The 25,951-nt window shown below is 45.6% G+C and overlaps 1 protein-coding gene across 4 annotated transcripts in view; it reads left to right on the top strand.

Annotated features, from left to right (window-relative positions):
- Positions 1-214: 214 nt before the first annotated feature.
- The window catches only part of CHD2 (chromodomain helicase DNA binding protein 2), a 54,470-nt gene continuing 28,733 nt past the window's right edge, over positions 215-25,951 (top strand). For 2 of the 4 annotated variants that reach the window (XM_088538780.1, XM_088538717.1), the window contains exons 1-5: positions 832-1,297; positions 14,780-14,999; positions 18,022-18,108; positions 24,184-24,245; positions 25,574-25,696. In XM_088538780.1, coding sequence (XP_088394906.1) covers positions 1,110-1,297; positions 14,780-14,999; positions 18,022-18,108; positions 24,184-24,245; positions 25,574-25,696 — 680 coding nt within the window. In that variant the 5' untranslated portion in view covers positions 832-1,109. The other 2 variants (XM_088538886.1, XM_088538833.1) reach the window with 2 other exon arrangements.

Below are 25,951 nucleotides of genomic sequence, written 5' to 3'. Positions count from 1 at the left end.
CAAAATGGCTTGTAACAGCACCACTTCCTGTCCAGGGAGGAAGTAATTTTAGCCCCAGCCCTGAAATATTTAGCAAATCTTTAAAACAAAAAGAGCAAATTGCATTTCTTTCTGGTTTCAAAAGGGTGCCTGAGCCACATGGGGTTAAGGTGCCCCCTCAGCTGGGGTAGTTGGAAGCAGCCAGGGCTGTGGGGGGTAGCAGGCACCCTTTAGGTGGAGGCTATCTCTTTTTTTGGTAGAAATGAAGGGGTGGGTCTATGGTACATCACCTGAGTTGTGGGGTAAATGTAGAGAGTGTCAATCAAAGGCAGAGCTCAGAGCTGGGAAGGAGCTCTAGATGGCGGCTGTGCCTTAGAGAGAGCGCGCTCAGCTCCGTGCCTTCCCCAACACTTTACGCAACTTTCCCTAACTTTCGGGCAGCCTCAGGGGGCCCCCATAGCCCCTTGCCTCTCCTAGGCACTAATCGGGGGCCGAGCGGACCTTTTTCGGGCAGAAAAGCAGCTTTTGAGGGCTCCCTTTTCGTGCCTTGCTGGAAAGAAGAAGCCGTGGAGAGAGCCCAGGTCGTTGTTTTTCCAGCTTAGAAGCCATGGCGTACCTCCATTTTTGTGCGCTCTCCTAATGAGCTTTTTCCCCCGGATATTTTTGTACTAATTATCGCTTCTTTTGCTTTATCGGCAGCATATTTTTGGGATTAGAATATATATATTTTTTTCATTTTCTGAAATTCGTATTTTATCATTCCGAGGCTAAATATTTTGGATCTAATGTTTTTCCACTACCCGAAACTAATATCGACTTGGTCCTGGCGGCGGTGCATGGATCAGGTAGGTGGACAATTAATATTAATATTTTTTACATTTCTGCCGTTTTTAGTCCTTTGATTTTCGACCGATTTGAGCTGTATTGGGATGACGCAATAAGATTCAGAGATTATTTGAATCCTGTGTTACTTTGGGAAAGTTTGCAGGATGCTCCTCTACTGTGTTTATTCTCCGATTTTTCTTAAAAAAAAAACGATTATTTGTTTTAAATCTCCGTTTTGCCGTGTTGATCAGTGTTGTGTATTGTTATAACAATATCATTGCAGCGTCAGGACTTTGTTCCTGATAATGAAAGCCAGTGAAACGAGCTGGGACCTTACCTTTCTTTCAACTTTTGACAGTAAATACCTGGGCACAGGACTTCAAAGCAAACAGACACCCCTGACCCCCCTCTTAATATTTAAGAATAAAAAGATGATGAGAAATAAGGACAAAAGCCAAGGAGAGGAGGGTTCAGTCCACAGCAATGCATCGAGGTATGATCTATCAACTTTTTTTTTTTTGTAAAACCTGTGAATACCCTGTTTACTTTGACAGCCTTGGGTTACTGTCGGTGCTTAATACAGAACATTTTACTGATTTTGTTTCCTTTTTAAGGAATGACCTTGAGATTGTTAGCATGCCACACCCTAATTTTTTTTGGTAGCAATTTCTGAAAGTTGTGTTGTGACTTAAGGGCCCATGTCATAGTCAAAAGGTAATGTACCTTTATTCGGGGGAGCCCTTTTCTCTGTATTATGTTTTCCAGCTTTTGAATTTCAGTTTTTAGGTTTTTTGTGCTGTGAAAAATGACCTTGTCGGTTTAGCCACTGCTGCATTGCACCATTTTACATACAAGGCAGATTTTTCTTTGAAGAATCTCAGAAGTCTAAACTTTAACTGAGGGCCATACAGAAGCCTGGTGTAGTAGTAAATTATAGTAAATAGACACAAGAAAAAGTTACATGAATGAAAAAAAGCTCATTTTAAAATATAAAGTGTAAAGTGTCTGTCTGTCTGATACCCCATACTTCAAATTTTATTTGGGCTTGTAGAACTTTGATATTGTTTCAGTATTTTAGATTATTTTGATATAGTTTAACCAGACTTTACCCTGTTGGTGATAGTATATTTCAGATTATAAAATATAAAATGGGATTGTTGACAAGAGACTTGAAATGCTTTGCCTGCCGGTTTAATATATTTTTGCTTGGAGTGTTTTTATTTACTTTTGTCAAGTAATGAGATTCTTTACAGGTTTTTATAAACTTAACCATGATATGGGAAACATATGAAATACTGAAAATGCTCATGTTTGTTAGGAATGCATAAGTATAATTACTAAATTGCATTTTTTTTCTATTTAATGGATTGCTTTATTCAAAAATTGGAAACTAAAATATACATTTTATTCTATAGTTTGTAAATATACAGAGTTTTCTCATTTTGTTAATTTTAATTAAACCATCGCCTGTTTCGTTTTTCTTATTTTTTCCCCCCTCTGGTGTTTTCTTCAATTCTAAGCAGTATGAATAAAAAAATTCCTAAACTGTTTGTATCAGATGTGCACTATGTGAGGTTTGCAGGTGTTCGAATAGTATTCTTGATGCCCAGCAATATTTAATCTGTCTTAAACGCACAGACTTTAAATGCTGTGGGAATATATATAATCAAATCAGTGAAACCTTCAAAAATAAATGTGTATGATATTCTGGATATTAAAACTAGCCAAATTTAAAATCTTGAAGTGGATGTGGGTAAGTTTGTTTAATGTGAAATGTTTATTAACTAAATTAGCTCCTGGGACTGCTGAAACATTATATACAGCACCTACACAGAGCTTGTATAATAATGCAGTTTAAAAATGCATCAAATTTTCGGTCCTTGCTGGTTTATATTACTGGAAGTGATGAGTCTTAAATAGCTGGGGAAAAAAAGAAAACTTTTTTTAATTCAACGTTGTTCAGATTATTTAAGTCTTCTTTTGTTTCTTTAAAATGTGGATTTTCAACAAAAAGTAACAAGAGGTACATTTTGTTAAGGAGATCTGAATTAAGGTAGCTTATTGGTGATGAATCACTTGCTAATATGAGATGAAATTGAAGACATACAGCAGCATTGCCATACAAAAGACCTGTTTTGTTTCCCTTTTTTTTTTTTTTTTTTTCCCCCTCTGTCCTCAGGGTATTAGATTTGCATAGTCTCACATGTGTAATTTTGCTGTTTTCATTGAAAGGGTGAGTTTAACCATAATTGATCATTTATGTGTAACACCTGTTGTGTGAGGTGAACTGTTACCCCCTTTTCCCCCCTCCATTCACATTTTTTTCCTCAGAATAAACTCGTGGTGGGTGACATCCACTCACCTGAAGTGTGGGAACAATTGAACACAGGATATTTATACGTGAGTCCTGTCGAGCTTATTTCTGAGTTGTGAGTCAGCTGAATGTCGTAAAATGTGCTTTACTTCCTGAGGTCTGCTTTAAGTTGTAGGGGAAATGATTTCTAGGAAGTAAAGCCACCAGTTTGCTCTACTGTAGCCCTGAAGTGCCTTGATGTCTGCACATAACGTGCTTCTGGCCAGTTGTCTACACAGTTGTGGGACTAACTCGAAACGTATGAAATCACGTTACACAATCTTTGATGGAAAGCTTGAGTGATGGAAATGGATGGATAAGGTACATAGGGGTGGTGCCATTGATTGGAGCTGGAGAAGCAGAAGATACAGGACTGACAAAATGTGTTAAAACTGAAGAAATGTATGTCTGTGTAATACCTAAGCATACTGACTGGGAAATAGACTTGGAATTGTGTGACCCTTACATTTCCAGGCCTAAAAGCAAAAACTCCAAACCCCACATGCTGAATAAACAAAACACCTTGAGAATTGTCTTGAAAGAGGCATTCTTGTAGGGGAAAATGATGTTAACTCCTCACAGTAACAGGTGAACAGCAACGCCTGTCCCGTGCTACCCTGATAGTACCCATAGCAATGAGACTTCATAAACCTGAAACTTGCTGATTTGGGGTTGCCACCACCTAGAATAAAGGAGGTGGGATGTTGCAAATCCTAATAAAACCCACCTGTGTCTATGGGACCTGCATTAAGTAATTGAACATGATCCTGGTGTGTTTTCTAGCATCTTCTCTGTTGCTTTTTTTTTTAAACAGCAGCTGATTTAGAGAGCATTTAATACATTCTTAGGGCAACCCAGCCCTCCTGTAAACTTCAGAAGTGCTTGAAACTGAGGTTAAGGTAACACTCCCACAAGCCTAGAGTAGGGCCTTTGCAGGGAATAAGATGCATTGCTGTAACTTCTGTGGGGATCGGCTGGGTTGTTTGTTGCAGTTGCTCTCCTGCTCCTCCAGCTCTGGTGCAGAGCTGAGCAAACAGCCATGTTGCTGGTGCCCAACTGTCTGCCCCTAAAGCAGCTTTCAGGGAAAATGGTGCTGGTGGAAGTGATTTCAGGCAGCTTTCTGTTCAGGGAGCTGCAGGTTTGAGGTCTGAAGGGGTGTTTTTTACCAGGGCAGCCGCCGCAGTGAGTGCTGCAGCCGTGGCAGAGCTGAGCACACTCGTTTTATGTGGCAGCCATTTTATGGAGACGTGGTTACATGCGAAAGAGGACAGTGCGCGCGTGTGCAGGGGGCGAAACAGCGGCGTGGGGACAAAACCTGCCCTCCCCAGCTGCCCCTGAAAGCAGGGGGCATCTCCCACCGCCACGGGCAGCGCTTACAAAGCAGCTATGCCCCCCTAAACCAACCGGGGACGGGGGGGAAAGGCGCCGCCGCGCCTGGCATTTTGGTGCGGGTCCAGTGCAGTCACAAAATGGCTGTTCCTTTGTGCCGCAGCGCTGACAGACATGCTGCACTGCGCTGCGTGCGCTCGCGGCGGCAGGAAGCTGCTGCTGGGGAGTTCAAAGGCCACCTCGCCTCGGCCGCCATTGGCTGCGCGCGCCTTGGCGGCGGCCGCGGGGAAGGAGGTGACGGAGCAGGAGGAGGAGGCGGCCCCGGCGGGCGGCGCGTCATGTCGGCGCATGCGCGGCCTCCCGCACCGCTGCCGTGGCGCTGCCGCGCGGCTATTTTTTGCACAGAGCGCCGGCTATTTTCAGAAGCGGGGTGGCAGTTTGCAAGCGATCGGGTTATTTTTGGTGCTTTTTGTTCTGAGAAAGCTTTTTTTATTATTACTTTTTATTTTTTATAAGAAATCACAGAGCATCCTAGTATTTCTGCAATAACTGGCCAGTGCTACATCATTGTGGTTTTCAGCACTTGTTGAGTCAGTTCATCTCCCTCTTTTAATGGAAGATACTTCATGCTTTTTGCTGCTGATTTTTTTGAGCTGACTGGAAATGCTGAATGTGGTTATTAAAATGTGTCTAACCACGAATTCCACCTTTTCATCCTCCAAGCTGGCAATGTGCGCTTCTTTTCTTTTTTACTGTTGTGGCTATCGTGTATGAATCACGTTTTGCAGTTTCATTTACATCAGTGGTGACTTTAAAGAGTTTTTTTTTTTTTTTTAATTTTAACCCTTTAGTCATCTAGAAGCTTTTTTGAAAGGAGAAAATTCTTGATAAGTGCAACACAAAAGGAATAATGTGCGAGGAATTCAGTGAATCGTGATGTCATGTGCAGGGAACACAAAGGGGGCTGTTGTTCTTTTTTGCTTTGTTGCCATTTCGCGTTACCCTTTCTGAGGAAATGTCCTGTCTAGTTATATATGTGCAATTCTGACGCTTGGAACTTCTGTTTCCTGTTTTATGATTGCTGCCAGGAATTTGTGCGATGTATATAATGCTAGCTTAAAAAAGATCTGGAGGGAGAGAAGCTGACCAACATCAATAAGCTAGATTTGCTGAGATTTTAAAATGCTGCGGTCTGCTGCATGTGTCTTTTAAATTAAATTTTATGCTGATTAATCAATTTTTTTGTGTTCTGTAAATGCATTACTTGTGTTTTCCTGAATAAAAATGGGAAGGTGGGAATGAGGAGCTCACCTGCATAATTTTGTAACCCAGCAAAAATGCTTCCGTTAATGCTTCACGGTGGCTGGAGGTACATTTTTGCCCCGCTTGCTGTGCTGTTGCACACGTGTGTGCACTTACTCCCCATACTCCCCCAGCGCTCTTGCCTAGATTTATTACTGCCTTCAGCCAAGACAAATTGACGTGGCTGAGATTGCAGACCTGAGCTGCCGTTCCGCTTTCTGCCGGGCTGCCGGCTCACCCGCCCTGCAGTGAGGGCAACAGTTTTGCTTTTCGGAACCTTCCCCCACTTCCTATGTGAGCCAGAGCCAAAGCCAAATCCTCCCACAGGTCAGGGAGAGAACTTGGCGTTGCAGTGAGACAGAGGTCATATCCCAGCTGATTTTAGCAGTATGTAGGACACAGCCCTTGGGAGAGCACTGGGCCTCTTTGTGTGTGTGTGTGTGGAGCCATGTAGCTTTCAGCATTTGGTCTAGAATAACCACACGGGTCCATGAAACTTGCATTAAGCAAGCACCTTGGAGCTTGTCTGGAGGGAGGGCACGGAAAACACTGGGATGCTAAGTACTGATCTTTCAGGCTCAGGTTAGGGGAGAAATCAGGTCCCAACACTATTGCTTCCATATTGCTCTCCTGTTCCCTGAAAGTTATCTGTAGGGTTAATGGGTTAGCAAAGTGAGGGATTTTTGCAAAGGCATCTCTGTTTGTGCAGGTTTCTGGCTGCTAGTTTTAAGATTAGGGTACCGGTAGCAGATGCAGTGCGGCAAGGACCTGAGTGACTGAAAGCGGCCTGGTAGTGTCTGCACTGGAGCTCCTCATGCCATGGCCTTCCTTGATCTTCAGACAGCTGAACAGCTAAAGCAAACCTAGTCTGGGAGGATTTGGCAGGATTTGTTGCATCTCCTGATACGGCTGGAGATGTGCATATACCCACTCTGACTTAGTTTTCCACTTTATTGCAGACAGAGTAGTCCTGATGGGAGTTGCTGTGTTAAAATTAGGCAGCCAAATTTTGGAGATGAGGAAACACTTCCAAATCTCCTGTTGCCAGTAGCTGAAATCCTCTCTGCTATATTATTTTTTTCCTTCAAGGAAAATAAATGCAAGCAGAACAGCAGCTGGGGGAGGGGAGAATGGCCTGGATTAGGGACATAATTAGGTCCTGGAGCAAAGGATGTATTAGTCTACTGAGACGGTGTCTGTCCTAGGCTTTTCTGCTGTGTTTCTATTAAAAGATTTGTGCTGAAATGTCACTTGAACATGCCCTTTCCACAGGTGGTGGGGTACTTGTAAAGACTGCCTTTCAGTTCTCTAGAGGGTCCTCAAGTTGATGTCAGAAATAGAGTAGATGGAAAACTCATGTTCTTAGTGACTTGCAGTGAAGCTTCTGTAAATCTGTCATGCTGTTAGTCTCCTTTTCTTGGAACCAGGAGCATCTTTAAGATCTATAAGCAACAGTATGAGACTGAATCTTTCCGAATGTGCAGTAGCTTTTATTTTGTCACTGCTAAATTATATTTTTCAATATATGACTTGTCTTTAATACTTACCTGTGGGTTGAGATCAGCCATATTATACCATGTGTGTTCTTCTGGCCTTGGCCTCTAAGGATTAAAATATCCGATTCCCTCCTGGTGTTGTGCTGGTAACTTTTCCCATGAGGTTTTGTCTTGGCAGGGCTTCTGTGAAGTATTTTGCCAAGTGCTAAGCACTTAACAGCACTGATGCTGAACTCTTCATTGCTCATGAATCTCTACCCCAGCCATAAGCAGGTGTGTTGCAATGTGAGCAGTATGCTCATTCCAGCTCACCTGGCTCCTTAAAGAATGTTATCCTGTAATGATTTGGGTTTTTCACAGGTTTTATTGTTAGTTATAGGAGGAACTATAGGGAGGAACTACAGAGCTGATGCCAGTTGGAAAACTTTGAATGCAGTGTGATGCCCTTAGAATGAAGAGTTAATGATCAATCTTAGATCTATTGTTTAAAAACAGTTTTTAACGGTCACTTGGCATAAAATCCTCTGGCCAGGTCAAGTTCTTGACCTTCAGGTGATTTGAAAGCAGGAAGGAATTTTGCATATTCATGTTTTGTTAATAATTATAGGCCCCAAATTTCTGTGTTACCATGTTTCTTTAATTAAGCCACAGAGTCTCAGAGGAAGTTTGCAAATGTTCAAAGGGGGGTGGGGAACTTTCTGTACTAATTTAAGCCTAGCTCATGAGTGCAATCTAGTCTACTCTGAAGCATCTACTTGTTCTTTCCGCACGATCTGGTGCTGGCAGTGTACAGGGTTGCCTTTGTGCTGGCCACTGAGCTGCAGCCTGGCTGTCCTCGGATGTCACAAAGCAGAGGCTGTGTTAGGATAGATGAGGGGCATGGAATAATTCCAGGGGTGGAATGAATCCCTGCCCCGTTAACTCAGCCTTACAGGGACGTGTTCTGCTTCGGAGTGTGGACGTGCTCCTTTCTTTACGCAGATATTAGGATGTCCTCAGCAGTGGGAGCAGCAGCGGGAGCGAGCTGGACTGGCCCACAGCAGTGGCGAATGTAAAGGACTGGTAACACATGGCCACATTCCCGGGGGGGAGAGAGAGATCTGCCCTTTTCAAAGTCCTGAGGACTGCAATTGTGCTCCCTTTTCACGGGGAGGGAAGGGGAAGGATGCTGCTTTTGGAGCCTCTCAATGCTGCTCCTTCATCAAGCAGGCAGGTTTTGACTCCTTTTGTCACTGCACTGGATCCCGCTCTTTTCTTCTCCCACTAAACATCCTAGGCATTTTCAGCCTCTGGCTCACGGATGAGAGAGGCAGAGAGCCTGCTCTCCCGCTCCTGAATGAACTGTTGGTTTTGCTTTATTATGCAAGCACAGTGTGGTGTCTTTGTAGTGGAAAAAAAAAACTTGGAAAATGCTTGTCATTCAAGAGAGTCCAGGATGCTTTACAGGGAGCTGCAGCAGAGCCATGGAGGATATATTTAGCTCGCAATGTGCTCAGGAATTGCCCTGCCCTTAGAAGTTAGAGATTCTGTGCTGGAGACAGCAGTGGTGTTGGCTGGAATGTCTGTGAACATTTCCCTTTACCTCCTCCCATTCCAGTCCTCTCGAGTTTGACTTGAAACTGGCACAAACCAACCCACGTGGTTATTTAGATAAGATACCTGCTGAGCACCTAATCCCTTCCTTGTTACAATAACACCACTGCCCTACTGCTTCTGTTGCTGTATAAATGTAATTATCACACGTTTTGCAAGCAGGAGTTGTAATCTTGAGGTGGAAAATCTGTCTGTTTTCCATGGTAACTCTCTCTCCACTTGCAGATTTCAGGGAAAAATATCTGTTGCAGAAAATAAGGTTGGGGAAATATTTTTCTGCCCCTGCCTCACCCCTTTTAACCTCTGCCCTTCGAAGGGCATGTTGGATATCTGGTAGAAGTGGCCTTATAATCTTGGGGATCATTTGTGCCCCTTGCCAGCCAGCCGATGTTTGGCAGATTGCATGTGTGCAGCGTGCATGTGGACAGTTCAAGACTGCTTCTGAACTGCATGAAGTCAGTTCTGGCCTGTACTATCCACTTAGCTCCTGTACACGCTCAGAAGCTGTCCTGAAACTAGTTTCTGTTGTCTGTGTATTATCCTTACCTCACTGAGTGCTCTCTAGTCAGGACTAGTCTGCTGCTTCTCTCGGTTGCTTGTTTAGCTTAGAGGTAAGGTTGTCGTAGTTGGGAGGTTTTTCATTGCTACTATATGTCTCAACGGCATGGGTCAGCGTTAACTGATAGATATTTGTTTTCTGTAAATACAGACATTGTATTTGTATGTAACAATAGGGAATACCACATTTATAGGTCCACGAGACTTACCCCAAAAGAAATGTCAAAGCTGTGTGGGATCCAGTTGGGTTACTGGCTTAGTTTTCCTCTGGTTCCTCGCTGCCTCTTGTAGAACAGTTCACGTCTTGGTCATTTTGGGAGCATAAATATGGTGGAATAGTTTTAAATTTGTGGTCTGCACTGACTTAGGTGATTCTTGCTTTGAAACAAATCCAGGATCATTTCCAAGGATGGTGCCATTGGTGGATGGGTGAGGCTGGTAGTTCTTGCTGAAGAGCTGTGGAGGAACAGGAAGGCTCTTTTACTGGTAGAGCTGGATCTGGTAGCTCTATCTGATCTGAAATCTTCATGTCTGGGCAAAGTAAACCATTCTGTTCCTTCCAGGCAAGGTCAGCTGCCCACTGCTGCATTTCTGCTCAGTAATTACATAGTAATTATGAACAAGTAGCAAATCTGATGGATTTACCTACAATTTAAAAATATTTTTAAATATTCTAAATATTTCAGCTAGCAGGTGGCCCTGCGCTTCTATCAAAGGTTGCTGGACATCAGGCAAGACTCCTCAGTCTGCAGCAGGTTTCTTAACCCTGTCACTGACAGCAGATTTCCCTGGTGCTGTGGACCTGAGGTGACCAGCTGAGCTGGCCAGAAAGGGAGGTCTTGCCTCCCTCCCCATCTCCTCTGCAGCTCCTCTTGGCTGTGGTCTGCACCCAGCTCTACTGTTACTTGCTAAGCCAGCAGGAAGCTCCTCTTCAGTTTTTCGGGGCTCTTCTGCTGATGTGTTAGTAAGTTAGAGTGGTCTGTGGAGTCCAGTGAGCAGTGGAGCTGGCAGCAGGTATGAACTGCTAGGATGGGTCATGGAGGCTGACGGGTGGGAGCAGTCCCAGGTACCGGCTTTCTGCCCTGGGTGGCAGCAAGCTGAGATGCGCACGGACAGCTGGGCATCAGTTTTCCACCAGGTATGTGAAGCTTTGTCTGCCATGCATAAAAGTTAAGTGTATATTTGCCTGAGGGGAAGAGTAACCTTGGATTCAGATACTGCCTGGCTCTGGGAGTCTGCGCCAAAGACCATTTGGAGTCTGCCCTGGAGGTTATTCCATCGACGGGGATTTCCAACTAAGGTTGCAGAGCCCAGCACAGCTTTGCTGCTGAGATTCAAAATAGTGATGTGGGACATCAGAAACAGTTTCTAAAGCTGGATTGCACTTGGTTTGTAGGAAGATCTTGGGCCATTAATATTCCCTTATTCTACTGGCTGAAATCAGGATCTGCCTATAAAAAGCCAAACTTGTAAAGTTTCAAGCTGAATGCTCTTATAAGAGGCTTCCATTTGTCAGCTCTTAGTTCCAGAAACCCATCTCTGGTCATTTTCTGAGGGGCTCCAGCTTCTCTGTCATCTCCCGAAAGCAGAACTGCTGTTCCTGCTTGCTTCTTAAGAGCTTGTAAAACATTTTGTTACTGTTAGGAGGGAAGATCTCTCTCAAAATGAAATCATATACTCACATGTGGAATATTAAATGCTAATGCAGGAGGCTTCAGGCATGTGGTAATTGCTTTGGCAACTTAGATGCCTGATTGCAAACGCTCTTATCACTGCCATTCAGCTAGTTATTTCTTGGAAGGAGTGTTTCCTTCTTAGTAATTTCTTTCCTTTACTGAAGTCAGGACCTGCTGCTTAATTAAAACAGAATTATAGCCTGAAGTACTTCTGTAAAACAGTGGGAACATGTTTTGCTGAGTCTTAGTGGATCTGAATTTTTATGGGAGTTTCTCCCTTTCATAAGGGAGTTACTGATGCACCAACAACAATGTGTTTGTGGGTGTTTCTCCCCTATTGAATCTGGAGAGTGTTGGGTTGGTTAAGCAGGGTGCTGCCTTTTTTTTTTTTTTTTTTTTTTGGAGACATGCAAGCTTAAAGCTTAGTTGAAAGTCAGTCTTTTTTAGAAGTTAACTTAAGGTCATTAAAACAGAGCCTATTCCAAAAATAGGCCTAGAAAAGGATTAAATGTCTGGTTACCTACAACGGTAAGAATTGATTCGGTGTGTAATGTTGCTAATCCTTACTGCCTTACTGGCAGGTAGAAAGACTTTCTGATAGTCTCAGTGATACTTAGAAAGGACCTTTTAGGAAATTGTGCCTTTTTTTTTTTTTTTTTTCCCTTCAGGGTTTCAAGAGGCAAACACATCTGCTTTTGTCTCCATAACAGGATTTCTAAGGTTTTAACAGAAGGAATTATTTGTAACAGCCTTCAAAAGGACATACCATTTCCCAGCTACATTTTCTTCCCTATAGGTTCATGTACACCTGCACATGCAGATATGTGTGTGATCTGTCATAGAGAAATCATCTTATTTTCAGATGACATAATTCACATCTAGGAAAAGGAATAATGGCAGGAGCCAGCTACGCTGTGAATAATACCTATGAATAATGGATATTCATGTGCATAAAGACGGTAATAAAGCTTAGGACTGTGAGAAACAAAGAGCTCCAGAGTGGGAGGAGACCGATAATTGCTGTTCAGCCTTTAAGCAAATACTGCCAATACCGTCTGGCCTCAGTCTAGGCTATGTTCTAATTTCTTCCAGCTATTGCCAATAAATCCGCTTGAAGAAAAAATATTTTCTTCTTTCATGTGTCTGGTGGAGAACCTCAGCTTCTGGAACATGAGACGCCAGTGTGATTCAACCAAAGCCTGGTGCTGCCACTTTGCATCCTGACAGTAGAAGGTTGGATGTCTCCAGTTCCCATATTTTGTGAAGGTCAGGTCCTCATCCTGATACACAGTGGGATGGCAGGTGGCTTGCGGGAGCCTCCATGGGACAATGTGGAATATGTCCTGCTTCCCATGGAAGTGGGGGTTCCAGAGACCCCCACTTAGGCAGGTATCATTTCCGCGAATGTTGTGGCAACGTCTCCTAACAAAAACCCTTCCATTTTCTTGGAGCTATAAAAGCTTGAAAATTCATCAGCAAAAAAAGCTTTAATGCTGAGGTAAAGTAGCCTCAGTTGCAAAATGATGTGGTTGGGTGGCACTTTGAGGGGAAACTTCAGCAGATTCGTGGGTGCATTCTGTGGAAACATGCACCTCTGGGAGAGGTGGGTGAGCAGGGGGAATTGGTGCTGGTGCTGGAAGGAGACAGCTGGGCTGATAGCGAGGAGGGAGCTGGGCTGCAAAGGGCTGTGGTGGAGAAGCGCAGGAGTGAGAGCTCCAGAGATGGAAGATGGAGAGGAAGCGAAAGCCAGCAAGAGGGTTGGAGCGATGGGACACGTCACTGAGCACTGGACTGTGCTCTTGGGTTGTGTGGCGAACATGGGACAAACATCGGATACCACAAGGCCTGGGCCAGCAGTCGTTTAACTCGATTTTCCAGCTCTCCTTGGAGAGAGCGGTGTGAGAGCTCCGTGCCTTTTGCGAGAAACGAGGGCAAGGAAATGCAGCAGGCGGCAGCGACAACCCCTCTCAACTCTACTGCAAAAACATCGCCTCTGCGGCTTCAGGTTGCGAGATTTTAACTCGCAGCCCGTCTCCCCCCTCCCTCCTTGCAAAGTCCTTCCATTTTGGGAGCCGTGAGCAAACGCAGCCCGCGCGGCGACGAAGCCGCAAGATGGTGGAAGGGCGGGCGCTGTGAAATGGCGGCCGGGAGCCTGGCTGCCGCCCAGGGATTCCGGGATCCCGCTCTGGCGCTCGCGCGGCTGCTGCCCCCTGCCCGCTCCGGGGGAAAGCGCAGCCGCCGCTCCGGCTGCCCGGGGCCCTCCGGGCCTGCCTTCAGGGGAAAACCCTTGGAGATCGTGAAGGAATTCGAGAATTTGTACCCCATGGGAAGAAATATTCTCCTCCCAGATACATTAGTCCTATTTGCACGTGCGTGTATTTAAAATACTACTCAACTGTATCAGAGATGCTTACACTGCATACACTGATTTCTGCATTTTTAATGTACTTATATTAATGTTTTTTTATTTTTTCTTGAAGTGTAAAAACCGAGTAGAGCCTCTGCCTTTTTGTTACTTTTGTATAAAAGGCAAAATATTAAAATATGCTTTCCTGATGAAATTTTTCTGTCTCTTCTTTTCATGATGTTACATTCAGAACATGTTCTTAATATGAAAGTACCTAGCTGCAGATGAAGATACCTTGAAAAGAAATGCTCCTTGTTCAAGATGTTTATAGTCTCATTATTGCTGCATTCCTTTCTAGTTCTTGTGTCACTATTGGGTTTGCATTGCTACTTTCCATTTTCTTCACAAGCTCGTAGGCTGTGTGTGGTAATGAGTTTTCCATTTTAATGGATTTTTAAATGGAATAAGGATGTATGCTGTTGGAGAAACTGGTCAAAGGTAACTGGAGTATTCTGGCCACCTGAGAGAATAGTTCACTTCTAAAAGAGCTTGGCCTCCCTTTGTTTTGTTTTGCCAAGAAGCTTGAATTTTGAGTGTATGAATATTTTGTATATTAACCTATTTTAACATCAAACATAAGAAAAATATTCCTAGAGGATGTTCAACTCTCCTGTTTTTGCGCACTGTAAGAACGCAGTCTTCACAGCACTGGTGCAATCCTCTAAACAGAAGCTCAGCCTTGTGGTTGTATAAGCTCCTTTCTCCTGTTCTGTTGCTGAATTTGTCCATTTCTGCAAGAAATGTGGTATTTACCCATGTGTACTGTTATGCATACAGTATTTGGTGGCCAAAATGGGACGTTGGATTTTTTGGAGCCCTAGCTGTAGCTCTCTAGGTGGTGGAGCTAGAGTTCTGCTCACCCCTACTGGGAAGGGGAGAGTCTAGGCTCTCCAGCTCCAGCAAACATTGCTTTTCTTGCGCGGAGCAGGACCGTTCCTCCTGGGAGGAGCCGTGCTGGCCGTGCTGTTAATGCTGTTCCTCATGGTACCAGCTCCACTGCTGCACTGGCTGAAGAGCAGGAGATGTAGGAGCGGAGCCCATGCTCTCTCCTACACCTTAAACCTTGTCCTGTCCTGGGAAGGAATCGCATCTGCTTTGATAATGACACTGCAGGGGTCTGCACTGGGCCGTGCGGGTCACGCGTCCACGTAGATTACTCAAGCCTCTCGTTGTACCTGGGTGCGGCGCAGGTTTGCTCGCTGCGTGTGTCAAAGCTGGGGCAGTGCAGTTAAAATGTAATCTCTTCTCTCTCTACCATCAGTCATTCGGCATCCGAAGAAGCCTCTGGCTCTGACTCTGCGAGCCAGTCTGAAAGTGAGCAGGGCAGCGAGCAGGGCAGCGAGTCAAACAGCAGCTCCGAGTCCTCCGAAAGTCAGTCTGAATCCGAAAGCGAATCAACGGGTTCCAAATCCCAGCAGACCCCTCCTGAAACCAAAGAAAAACCGGCCTCTAAGAAGGAAAGGATAGCAGATGTTAAAAAGGTATTGCCCCTGCTGCTCTGCATAGCCATGCACTACATACCCCTCTGCCCACAAGGAAAGGCAGATTAACAGAGGAAAAAGGAGAAAAGAAAAAAAAAAAGAAATGGAAAAAAAAACACATTTTAACAAAAACATTTTAACTTGGTGACCATTGTGCTGCCTTGTGAATGCACACGGACCATGAGCCTCCTGCTCTCGCTTCCCCAAGTCGCTCCTTGGTCCATCGGTGGTTGTGAGCAGGAAGGAGCTCGTGTGCGTTCGCTGACCTGACAGCCCTTTAGGTAGAGGTGGGGCTGACTGGGGTGATGAGAGGCAGGTGCCTCCCTGCCGCTGGTCAGTGGCCTTGTCATTTCACCCTTTCGCTCCATCCTTCCACTCGTCTCTCCTGTCTGTCCTTTCCCTTATGGATAGTCAAGTTTCCTCGTGGAACATAACCCGAAAATGCATGTTCGGGAATCAAATGGGTATGTTTCCATCACTGTCTGTCGCATCCAAAAAAAAAAAAAAAAAAAAACCACAAAAGTGATTTAACTTTAATGATATCTAGAATAGTCATTCTTAGTTTGTTGGTGTTGTTTGTTTGTTTGTTTTCCTCCCCCAGTCATCCTTTAGGTTCACCCTGCACACACTGTTATGGGGGGAAAAAAGGGTTGTCGCATCTGATGTGCATGGTGTCCTCTTGTCTGGTGTTGCAGCTCCCAAAGCAGAAGCTGGGCCTTGGTCACCTCCTTTGCTTGAGGGATGGAGGCACCTGAGTAGCACGGGGCAGCACAGAGTGAGAAAGAGGAGCCCAAATGCCCATTGGGAAATAGGAACTCGATGAGTTGAATTTAGGTGGAGCAGAGGGAAATCAGGTTAGGTCAGTTCTTTTTGTTTTGTTTGTGGTGTGTGGCAATCCTGGTCCTCTGAGCTGAGGTTTGCAGCTTGTTGGTGGGTGAGATTTTTGAGAAAGTTGCTATATATGTTGAGACTGAGAAGAGCAGTGATTTAAGCCTAGGTTCTCTGGATATCTGCAAGGTAGAAAGTGAAGGATTTTTGTTACTAGCAACTATAGTTCCCCCCTATAGAAATCCATAGGGTGCCTGTTCAGGTCATGCTACATCTCTCATGTTCAGGCCAGCAAGGAAGGATGCATTTGTCAGGGAGTTGTGGTTATTCTGTTTTATTATTAGTAAGTGGGGACTGAAGGAAGTTGTCCTTTCCTCTGTGGGCTTCCAAGAGCATGTCCAACAAAGATTAAATTTATGCCATGAGGGAGTGCATCCATACACAGGGTGATAATTAGAGTGAGTGAAACATGGAAAGGTCAGCACAGCCTCTAATAAGAAAGCTTCTCCCTTCTTTAACTTCCTTGTTACTGGGTGTTTCCCCAAATGGGGTCTAATCATCTAGGTATGTTGATACCTGTTCCCCTTGAATAACCAATGCAATTAATTATTGTTGTTTATATTTTATTTTTGTCCAGATAGCACCTCGCAAATTAACCTGACCTTTATGGGTATATCAGATTTATCAGAGGAGTCAGTCCCTTATCCAAAGCCCATGCCATTTAAAAATGAGCAGCCAGCCCTTCAAATGGTTCGAAGAACATTTGGGTTTGTGAGGTGGGAAATAAACAAGCTGTGAATTCATTTTTTTTTTCTGTGCTTGTGTGCCCAACAGAAAGGTAGCAGAAAAGATATAGACTGCAGCCTAGCATTCATCATGCTTTCAACCTCAAGTTGCTGCTCTATCTAGTAATTCATTTTGATTTATTTTTCCTGAAAGTGATTTGCAGAGGCACGGGGACTAGAGAGAGGGAGAAGCAGAAGGGGAATGGATAGATTCAGAAATCTGTAGAGAAAAAACTCTCCTGAGGGACAGGGTGGTTGTCCAAGGGGCATGTCAGTGGTTCATATTTCCTTGTAGAGCTGCTGATGCCCTGTGCCACCAACACAGCTCTGCATTCATGTCCCTCAGGTCATCAGTTCTTGTCTCCTCCTTCTCCTGTCCATCCAGAGAGAGCAGATGCATGTTTTTGTACCCGCTGTGTTAAGCCATTATTGGTCTGGTTACAGCAGACGTGGTTTTCAGAGCCCAACCATCCCTCTGCACGTCCTCGTGTGTGTGCGCACTCGCATCAGGGCATTGAGGAGAGGCCCGGGGCCGCGTGGCCCTGCCGCGGCGCAGGGTGCCCGGGTGTCCCCAGGGCGCTGCGGGAGCTGCAACCTGCGCGGGGTTGGTGCTTGGGCTGTGCAGCCGAGGGCTCTTGGAGGAGCGTGTTCCGGGAAGCGGCGTAGCAGCCTCTGCCTGTAAGCAGGACAAAGCGCTGCTGCGTGCCGCAGTGTAGCACCCGGAGAGTGACTCCTTCCCAAGCCAGAGCTGTGGCAGGAGAGGCTGTACCACAAGTGCTGCAGCAGAGGCCATTGCCTTCTCCCCGGCAATCAGAAATCCAGCTGCCCCTGTCACCGCAGGCTGGAGGGGATTCCAGGCTCCATCCAGCATCCGGGCTGGGCTGCAGACTTCCCTGAGCTCTGTTACTCGCCAAGTTGCTGCTAGTGACTTATATGTCGCTGTGCTCCTTGGGGAGCTGGTGGGGTTTTCCGTAAGGAAAAGAGATCAGAGTGAAAGCAGTTGGTGACAGTGGATCATCCTTCCATGTTGGTGGGTCATCTTTCCCTGTGCGGGGGTGTCAGCTGCTTAACTTCTGCATTTAACTGTTACTTGCAGAGACTGGGTGGGTGTTTCAATACACTCTCCTAAGCCTAAAGGAGCTGTGAAGTATTTTGTAACTTGGGAGAAAGATGAACTAGCATAAAAATAATGCTGAGATGAAATACGCTGCTTTAAAGCATTACCAAATACTCCAAAATAATCCTAATTGCTTTCAGTCAGGTTTCTAAGTGCCCACCTGCTGGTCCCTGCTACTAGAAGTCTGTAATGGTTCTACATTGATTTTTCAGAAACTCGCCATCAAACCTCTCTAAAATGACAGAAGTAATTGGGGTGAAGCAGGCCTTCTGATGGTCTGTTTATTTTGCAGATGTGGGAAGAATATCCTGATGTTTATGGGGTTAGGAGATCAAACCGAAGCAGACAAGAACCGTCGCGATTTAATATAAAAGATGAGGTAAGAAAAAAAAAAAAAAGGATGAGGGATTATTGAACATATAAAAGCAAACAAAAGCACCCAAAAAACAAAGGCAGTTGTCATCTGCATCACCTTGTAAACACGGAGTTCTAGCCTGGTTCACGGATGTTGGAGCTCCCAGCTAAGGTCCCAGTCCCACAGTTGGATCCACTTGACCTGAGACCTCTGGAGTCAGTGGGACCCTGCGTGGGCTGTGAGATCTGCATGCACTGATCTGGTTGCTGGAGTGGGGCTCAGTGCAAGCCATGCTCTGCTGTAGAAACACCTGCTGGAGAGAACGGGTCTGTGTAAAAGAAAACAAAATGAATCCAACCAGGAATCAAGGAAACTTCCCAGAAACAGCTCACAACAATAAAACAGTCATTGCTGCCCATCCCAGAGTGGATCACAGTGATAAATGCATTTGTGTGTGTGTTTAGCTTTATTAACTGTCACTTTTCTTTGGTTGAATATTGGGAGTATTTTATGCTTCAGCTGAATGAGAGAGTTGTTAGGACCTGGCAGATACATCTTTAAGTAATTCCATTTATCAGAACCCTTTTCTGGTTAGCTACCTTTGTTTTGCAGACTTTGTGCGTGGAACTCTTCATGTGCAGACCTTCAGGAAGGTTGAGTAGTTATAGAGGAGGGAAAATAAACCAGAGAGGGGTTTAGTCTTTTCAGCTTAGGATTTAAAGAGAGGCGCAAAGATGTGCAGCTGGGAATCTGAAAATAAGTAGCCAGGTTTTCAGAGGAGCTGGAGCACCGCGGTGCTCCCTGAAGATCCGGCTATTTGTTCTTCGGTGCTGAAACACATTCGGGTGTCTCTCAGTTGCACGCACAGGTTTGTAAATCTGGGCCTGACCTGGCCAGAGCCACACGGCAAATCCAGGAGCAGAATCCCTGTTTCCAGCTCCTTGCTCCGGCGCTTTATCCTTTATAGACACGCGTCACCCGCGGTGCCACCGCCCAGATCCCCTGCCCCAGACTCCTGTGCTGGACGTCCCGCATAGCAGCAGGTTAGGAAGGGGCTTGTAGCACCTCATTGACGTAGCTTTTGTTTTCCTTTTCAAGTTCGGCAAAGCCCAGACTCGCTGGCCGCCTCTGTGTGCGATGCCGCAGCATGCACTGTGCTGGCGATGTCAAACCCACCCCAGACCTCCGCTGCAGACCCGAGTGCCCTGTAGGGGCTCAGGTAAGTCCCGCCTTTTTTTGTTTTACAATATTACGTGGTTTTGCAAATGTTGTTTTCTTTTTCAATATCTTTATTTCTTACTATTTAAGGTACGATAAAAGTAAAAAAAAAAAATCTGAGATGTAAAAACTTTGCTATACCACAAAATATTGTAAAAAACAAAAAAAAATCCTTTCAACAAAACCAATTACCACCATCAAGTGAAGCAAAGAAAAAAAAAAAAACCCACACCATCTCTGACCAAATTGGTCCCCTTTCCATCTCTGTGCCCAGCGCAGCGCTGAGCAGTCCCCATAGGGCAACTCCCCTCTGCAGCAGAGCCCGGTGGAGGGTGCGACGAGTCGGGAGTGCGGGGCCGGGGCCGAGCGCCCCGAGCTGCCGGTGCTGCAGGTGGCTCCTCAGAGCACCTCCTGCCTTCCAGGGTTAAGCAGGTCCTCGGTGCTTGCTGTTTGGGACTTCCAGCACAGTGTCTAGGAGCTTTTACCTGCCGCCTTCCCTCACAATTCCCTTCCCGGCAGTCCCAGGGCATGGCAGCTCCCCAGGCTGCACGTTTCAGACCTCTCACTGACTTGCTGTGCTCAGCCCGTGTTGCCTGCGCGCGCGTAGGTGGTGGCAGCTTGTTTAGGGGAGCCTCTGCTGAATTTAGACAGGGTCATGTTTGTGTTTGAAATGGCTTCCTGGGACCTTCCCCGAGGCCATCCGATGTGTTGCACAAGTCTCTGAGCAGCCCTCACAGAGGGTGAACATTTCTAATCAGTGCCGAGGTGTGGGCTCGGAAATGGGAAGCGAAAGCGCAGTGTTGCATGTGGATGAGGCGCTTTTTTTGTCTTTTTTCAGAAGACTAGAGCGGTCTCCAGGAACTGGAGCATGTGTGAGTTTTGAGTAAAAACAGTACTTGCCCTTGCCTTCTCTTTTTGCCATCAATTAATCAGCTTCAGGATTTAGTAAGGGGAAGTGAGATATTCAGAGCAGCCTGTCAGAATATTCTGAGGTGGTCAAGAAATAAATGTGCACAGAGCATAAAAAGCATGGTTTGTGGTTGGAATAAGTAAGAAATTGCAAAGTTCTGTGAAACAAGGTCATGTGTCAAGAGCCAGAGGTGCCCACAGAACACATTTGGGTTTGTTACTGGCAAGAAAAAAAAAAAAAAGAAAAAGTTCTGCACATTTGCATTTTTATTAATGCTCTGTCACATCTTTGCCGAAAATTCACATACTTGCAGTATTACTAGGGGAGAAAAGATAAAACTAACCTGGTGAGTTAAGATTTTCTGACATTTCTGAAATAGTCCAAAATAGCTCCTTCACCAGGCCCACAGGGCTCCCAAAGCTCAAGAAACAGGAGGCGCCTGAGGGGCCTTCTTTCCTTCTCAGTGCGGACACTAGGCTTTCGTCTCTTTTAAACCTGGAATGAACAAACCCTTATTTTGACCTTGATCCGAAAAGAGGTCTTGGCTCTGTTTTAGCAAGTTTTTCTCTGTCCTGGGGTGCAGCATGGGTGCAAGAGGCCCCTCTGCACTGTGTCACGCTGCCCGAGCCTCCATTTGTCCTGCTTTGGGCCCAGAAAACACCTTTGGGCAAGCTGCAGGACCAGAGTTTTTAAAGTTGCTGCTCTGTGTTTCTCAGCCACATACTACAGATGCAGCATTGCATAGCATTGCTCCGTGGCAAAGTACATTACTAATCTAGTAAAAGGGTGTGCTATTTAAATGCCAGGAGAGAGAAAGGATAAATGAGGTGGCAGAGGGAGTCAGACGGGGAGAAGAGCTCCCTGGGCTGGAGATGTGGGAAATGCACCATGAAGAGCTAGCCCTAATCCAGACAGGAGAGTGGCCTGGGGGCAAGGTGGCATTTTTATGGTCCCCTGGCAAGGGGCTCAGCCCAGCAGGGGAACTGGGAGCTGGGAAAGCAGAGCCAACGTCCCCTCGGCTGCTCTGGCCACAGCAGCTCCCCCAGCGGGGTGCCCAGCCCCGCTCTGCGCCGCGGTTTGGCCAGCATTGATGTGCAGGCTCCAAGAGCAAAAAACAAGTCAGCCAGCCCCGACAGGGAGGGTTTCGGCAGCTCAGCTTGTGTCATGCAGGGAGGTGACTTTATTACATACAAGGCACATGTGCTGTCCCCTCTTCCCCATCACTGCAGTGAGGTGCCGTAGGGACTCGCTCTGGAGCTGATGTGTGCCCAGCTGCTGGATATCAGCTTGATTTCCTTAGCGGAGGAATTTGCCATGGCCGGAGCCTGTGGGTTTATGCTGATAAAGAAGTGTTAAAAGCCCAAGCTCTGTTAGCTCTGTTAGCACTGTGGAGTCCTGGGTGGAGGCGCAGATACCGCCCTGGGGCTGATTTGAGCAAGTGGGTTCTGCAGCTGAGTCCTGACGCGTGGACCCAAGCGGAATTAAGCAGTTGCTATAATGCGTTTATGCTTTCTTTCTAATTATTACTTGTGTGTAAAATGGTAGGGAGCAGCTTTCCGCTCCGGGCGGGAGCCTGGCAGCCCGAGGCCAGCCTGTGCCAGGAGGGGTCGGCGAGGAGAAGCGAGCGGGAGCGCGCGGAGCCTGAGCCGCAGCTGCAGCGATTCCCGGCATCCGCGCGGGAGGACGGGAGCACAGGGAAGGCAGATGACTCAGGCCAGGGACTGGCTGGGTCATAGGAGATAGACTTGACGCGTGGCCAAAAGACACAGCGATGCCTTTGAAAAACACAGCTGAAGGCAGCTGAGCTGGAGTCACAAGTTAATTCTGTGCAAGGCAGAAAGAATGAGGAAAGATGATTAGGCGCTAGAAAATGAGCATCAGCTATGCAGAAACAGTGACAGAGCAAGGAGGATAAGGCGGGTCAGGAAGGTGAACACTAGGACCTCGAAAAGCGGGATTTTTGGCAAAGAGGTGATGTCAGAGGTTCAGGAAGCACCAAAGGTCATATTTGGTTTTCTCCAAATCTGAGCTTCTCTGACACAGAAGAAAATCCTTCTCATTACTCACGATTTGCCAAAAGAGAGCACAAAGTGAACGTGCATTGAGAAACAGCTCTTGGAAAATATCCCAAAATTTGAGTGGCAAAGCAGCCTGCTGCAGAAAGTGGTTGAGAGATTAAAAGATAAAAAGAAAATTGAGGAGTGTTGAGGCTCTGTGGGAGGCTTCTCTTATGATGTGAAGGCGGGACTTTCAAAATTGTTAGCCAGTTGTTTGCTTCCTGGACACTTGGTCTGAGAGTGCAGAAAAATAGGCACATGAACACGCACTCACAACACGGAGCAGTACACAGGGGCTGCTGGGCCACGTCTGACACAGTAAGATTCACCAAAGGTTTTGGTCTAACAGGGCGTCCAGTACTTCAGCTTGTTTTGATAGCAACAGTGATGGAAGCAAGAAGGGAATTTGCAACGGTGAAAAAAAGTAGGGAAATGGAAATAAAGGATTCAGGAAAAAAAAAAAAAAAAAAAAAGGAAGTGTAGGGGCTGTCTTGGTGCTTGGGCTTTTCTCGTTAGCATTGCAGCTTACACCGGGACCCTGTACTTCTGTATTAGCAACTCTGGGTTGTCAATTTGCTTAGTTGTTTCGAGGAAGATGGGTGGAAGTGCTGGAGCCGCAAACTGAAGGACCAGGGGGTGAATGATGGACAGAGTCTCAGAGCTAAACCTAGGGTCACTTTTGGTGGCTTTCTGAATTCTGCAGCAAGAAGCAATATAAATATAAAAGCAATATAAAATAATCAGAAGATTTGAAATGAGCAAGATGCCTGGAGGAAACGGTCTTTGAGGCTACTTCTATCATTCTAATGCTATTTTAGAGATCTCATGTTGGTTTATTTGGCTCTTTTCCCTGTGTTTTCTGCAGCAAGTATATCAGAAGTCATCTGTTCATGTAGGAGTATTATAGCTGTGATAACTTGTTTTCACGACTGACTAGTTTTTATTAAGAAAATGGGTTCTCTCCAAGATTTTGAGTTATCTCAGCCTCTACAGTGAATGACACCTAGATTTAAAATACTACAGCAAGTAGTTCGAATATCTCTAGATATATTTAGCCAGAGGGACTTGATTTATGGAGGTTAGAAACAGGAGAACACAGTTCTAAGTGAATTCATCCGTTATTTTTTCTAGGGAAGGAGAAAACAGGAAAGGACGCTCTTGTGAAAACAATAATGTGTATTTTAATAAAAGCTTCCTTCCTTAGGAGAAGTTTCTCTAATAAAAGTGTATATTTTAATGCATTTGTGTGACTGCAGAAGCTAGGCCTTTTGCAATCGCAGGCCTTAATAAATAAATAAAACCTCAAAACAAAGCAGTGCAGGAATCATGCTGAGCATACTGTGGGTATTCATTGAAACACACTCTGCCCTGCACTGTCATTCAGAAGCCTTATAACATTGCTGAGCCTTAATGTTGCAGTAATTCCAGAAAGTGTGAAAGTACCAAAAAGCGCAAAGTCAGGCTGCCTGTTTCTCAAGGTAATGCCGACTTTTATGTCACTTCCTGTCTCAAGAAGAGCCAGGAACAGCTGAGCCCCAGGGCCTGAGCATGCCAGGTCTGGTGGGTCAAATTCACCCTGCACGTTTGCCGTCCTGGGGGGGTTGCAAGGCCTGGAGGGAGGGCACCCTGCCTGACCTGAGTCACGAGGGTCATCGCCGAGCTCGGTGGCCCCAGGACACATGTTGCACAGGGGCTTTCAGCCCTTCTCTTGGGCTACCCTGTTGTCGCCCTGCGGGAGCCGTCGCACCGGCCCTGCCGCCCGGCTCGGCCTTTGGTGGCAGCGGAGCTCCAAGGAGCCGCCGGCCTTGCCGAGCTCGGCCCGCGCGCGAGCGCCGCGGCTGCTCCCCCGAGGCCACGGGCCGCAGGGACTCCGCAGCCTGATGGTTTTTCTTTCTTTTGTCTTTTCGATTAAAGGCAAGTAGCGAATCTGAAAATGAGAGCCCCAAAAGAAGAGGCCAGAAACAAATGAAAAAAGCGTAAGTTTCTTGGGAGGGGGGCTTGAGTGGTCTCCCTTTGTCTTATTTTATTTTGCAGAAAATGAGTTTCCTGGTGTTAGAGGGAATGTTTCTTTTGTCAACATGGAAAGCTTGTGGAATGAATTATTCCATATTTTCAATGTTGGTATTTGGTATGATTAAACCCAAAGTATGAACTTACATCTACAGATAGGTATAATTTCCCAACTTTTCTGTTGCTTATTATTTCCCACGTTGCTTGTGACAGAGAATTCAGACAAGTCAGATTCTTTTTTGTTGTTGTTGTTATTCTTCCACTTCCCCATCAGTTTATTTAGTCACCTTCATGGACACTTAAAATAATTTAATCCCCAGTTCTTCTCCCTGCCTACTACTTTGATTAATGGAGATAAGAATGACTCTTTTTTTATCATGTAATTCTCTGATTAAAAAAAAAAGAGACCTATCCTTTAAAAAAAAAGGACATTTTGAGTGTTTCTTTGCCATAACTCTGGTCATTTACAGTCACATTTACTTCCTTTTCCATCTACTAAGTACTTTTTAGTTCTTCTAAGTGCTTAAGTGAACTAAGGAGAACCTTAAGCTGCCAGCTGGAGAAGTCGTAAAACGCAGCAACATGCCACATGGTCCTGCTGCCTTTCTCCTGTTGCTTGCCATATGATTTTTCATCCAGCTTTGTATACTAGTGTGAAACAAGGAAGATTAAGGGCAGTGAGGGCTGTGGAAATACCCCTTCAAGGCAAGGGGAATAATCGCTTTGTGATTCCCTGTGGATTCCCTCCAAGAGAGGAAGGGCTCCTTCAAAGGGCATTTGGGAGCTGAAACTTTGCTCTGGATTTCTTCCAGAAATTGAAGGAACCTGCTTTCTCCCACTGATGATAAAGTGAAGCTTTAATTGCACAATTAGATGGCATGAGGCTTCCTGCTCTGTTTTCAGTGTTACAAGGCCATCATGAACGTGTGCATGTTGGAGCTTGCCTGCCGCAAGCAAAAGCTTAGCACTTTCCAGAAATACTGTCTGTTTCTGTAGAAACCACCTGTAAGATATTTCCAGCTTATCTCAGAAACGTGCAAGTGGAAATGGAAAATAAGAAGTGCAGCTAGGCCACATATCCTGTTGTAAGAACTGCAGTCACTGCTAACTAAAACCTAGGTAAGGAGGCGTTCTAAAAGCAGAGACTCACAGCAAAGAACCCCAAATACAAAACCTGGAAAAGTAGACTGCAGTGTTGAACTTTTCCTCATATTTATGGCCTGTTAGTGTTAGCTTGAATATCTATTTAGCCAAGCATTTGTGCTGAAGTATGATTGCTTGTTTCTGATTGTAGAAATAAATGGAAAAGAGAGGTCTCTGGTGAAGAAGAGGATGAAGATGGAGGGGAGCAAGGTACCAGTGCGGAGAGTGAGCCTGAACCGAAGAAGGTTAAAGCAAGAAGACCTGCCCAAAGGAGGTAAGGAGTGGTTGGTGCAATCTGTCTTTGACTCCGCATGTTGTTAGTACCATGTTGGGTGGAAAGGCAATCTCTGGTGTTCTAGATGTGCTCTAGATGTGCCTTTTCTTTCATTTTCCTCTTGATGGTGAGTTGGTGGATCTTGTTGCTCTCTCAGTTATCCATTTCCTGCTCCAGTGAGTCATGCAGTGGTTTCCATGGTAGGCAGAGGAGACTAAATCTCTGCAAACCTATTTTTGAGATTCATGCTTTCTC

This window comes from Tinamus guttatus, unplaced genomic scaffold (genome assembly GCF_059628265.1).
Source record: "Tinamus guttatus ecotype Peru unplaced genomic scaffold, ASM5962826v1 Tinamus_guttatus_pri_ptg000004l, whole genome shotgun sequence".
Lineage (NCBI taxonomy): Eukaryota > Metazoa > Chordata > Aves > Tinamiformes > Tinamidae > Tinamus > Tinamus guttatus.
Note: the sequence above shows the minus strand (reverse complement) of the source record. Positions and strands in the feature narration are given on the sequence as shown.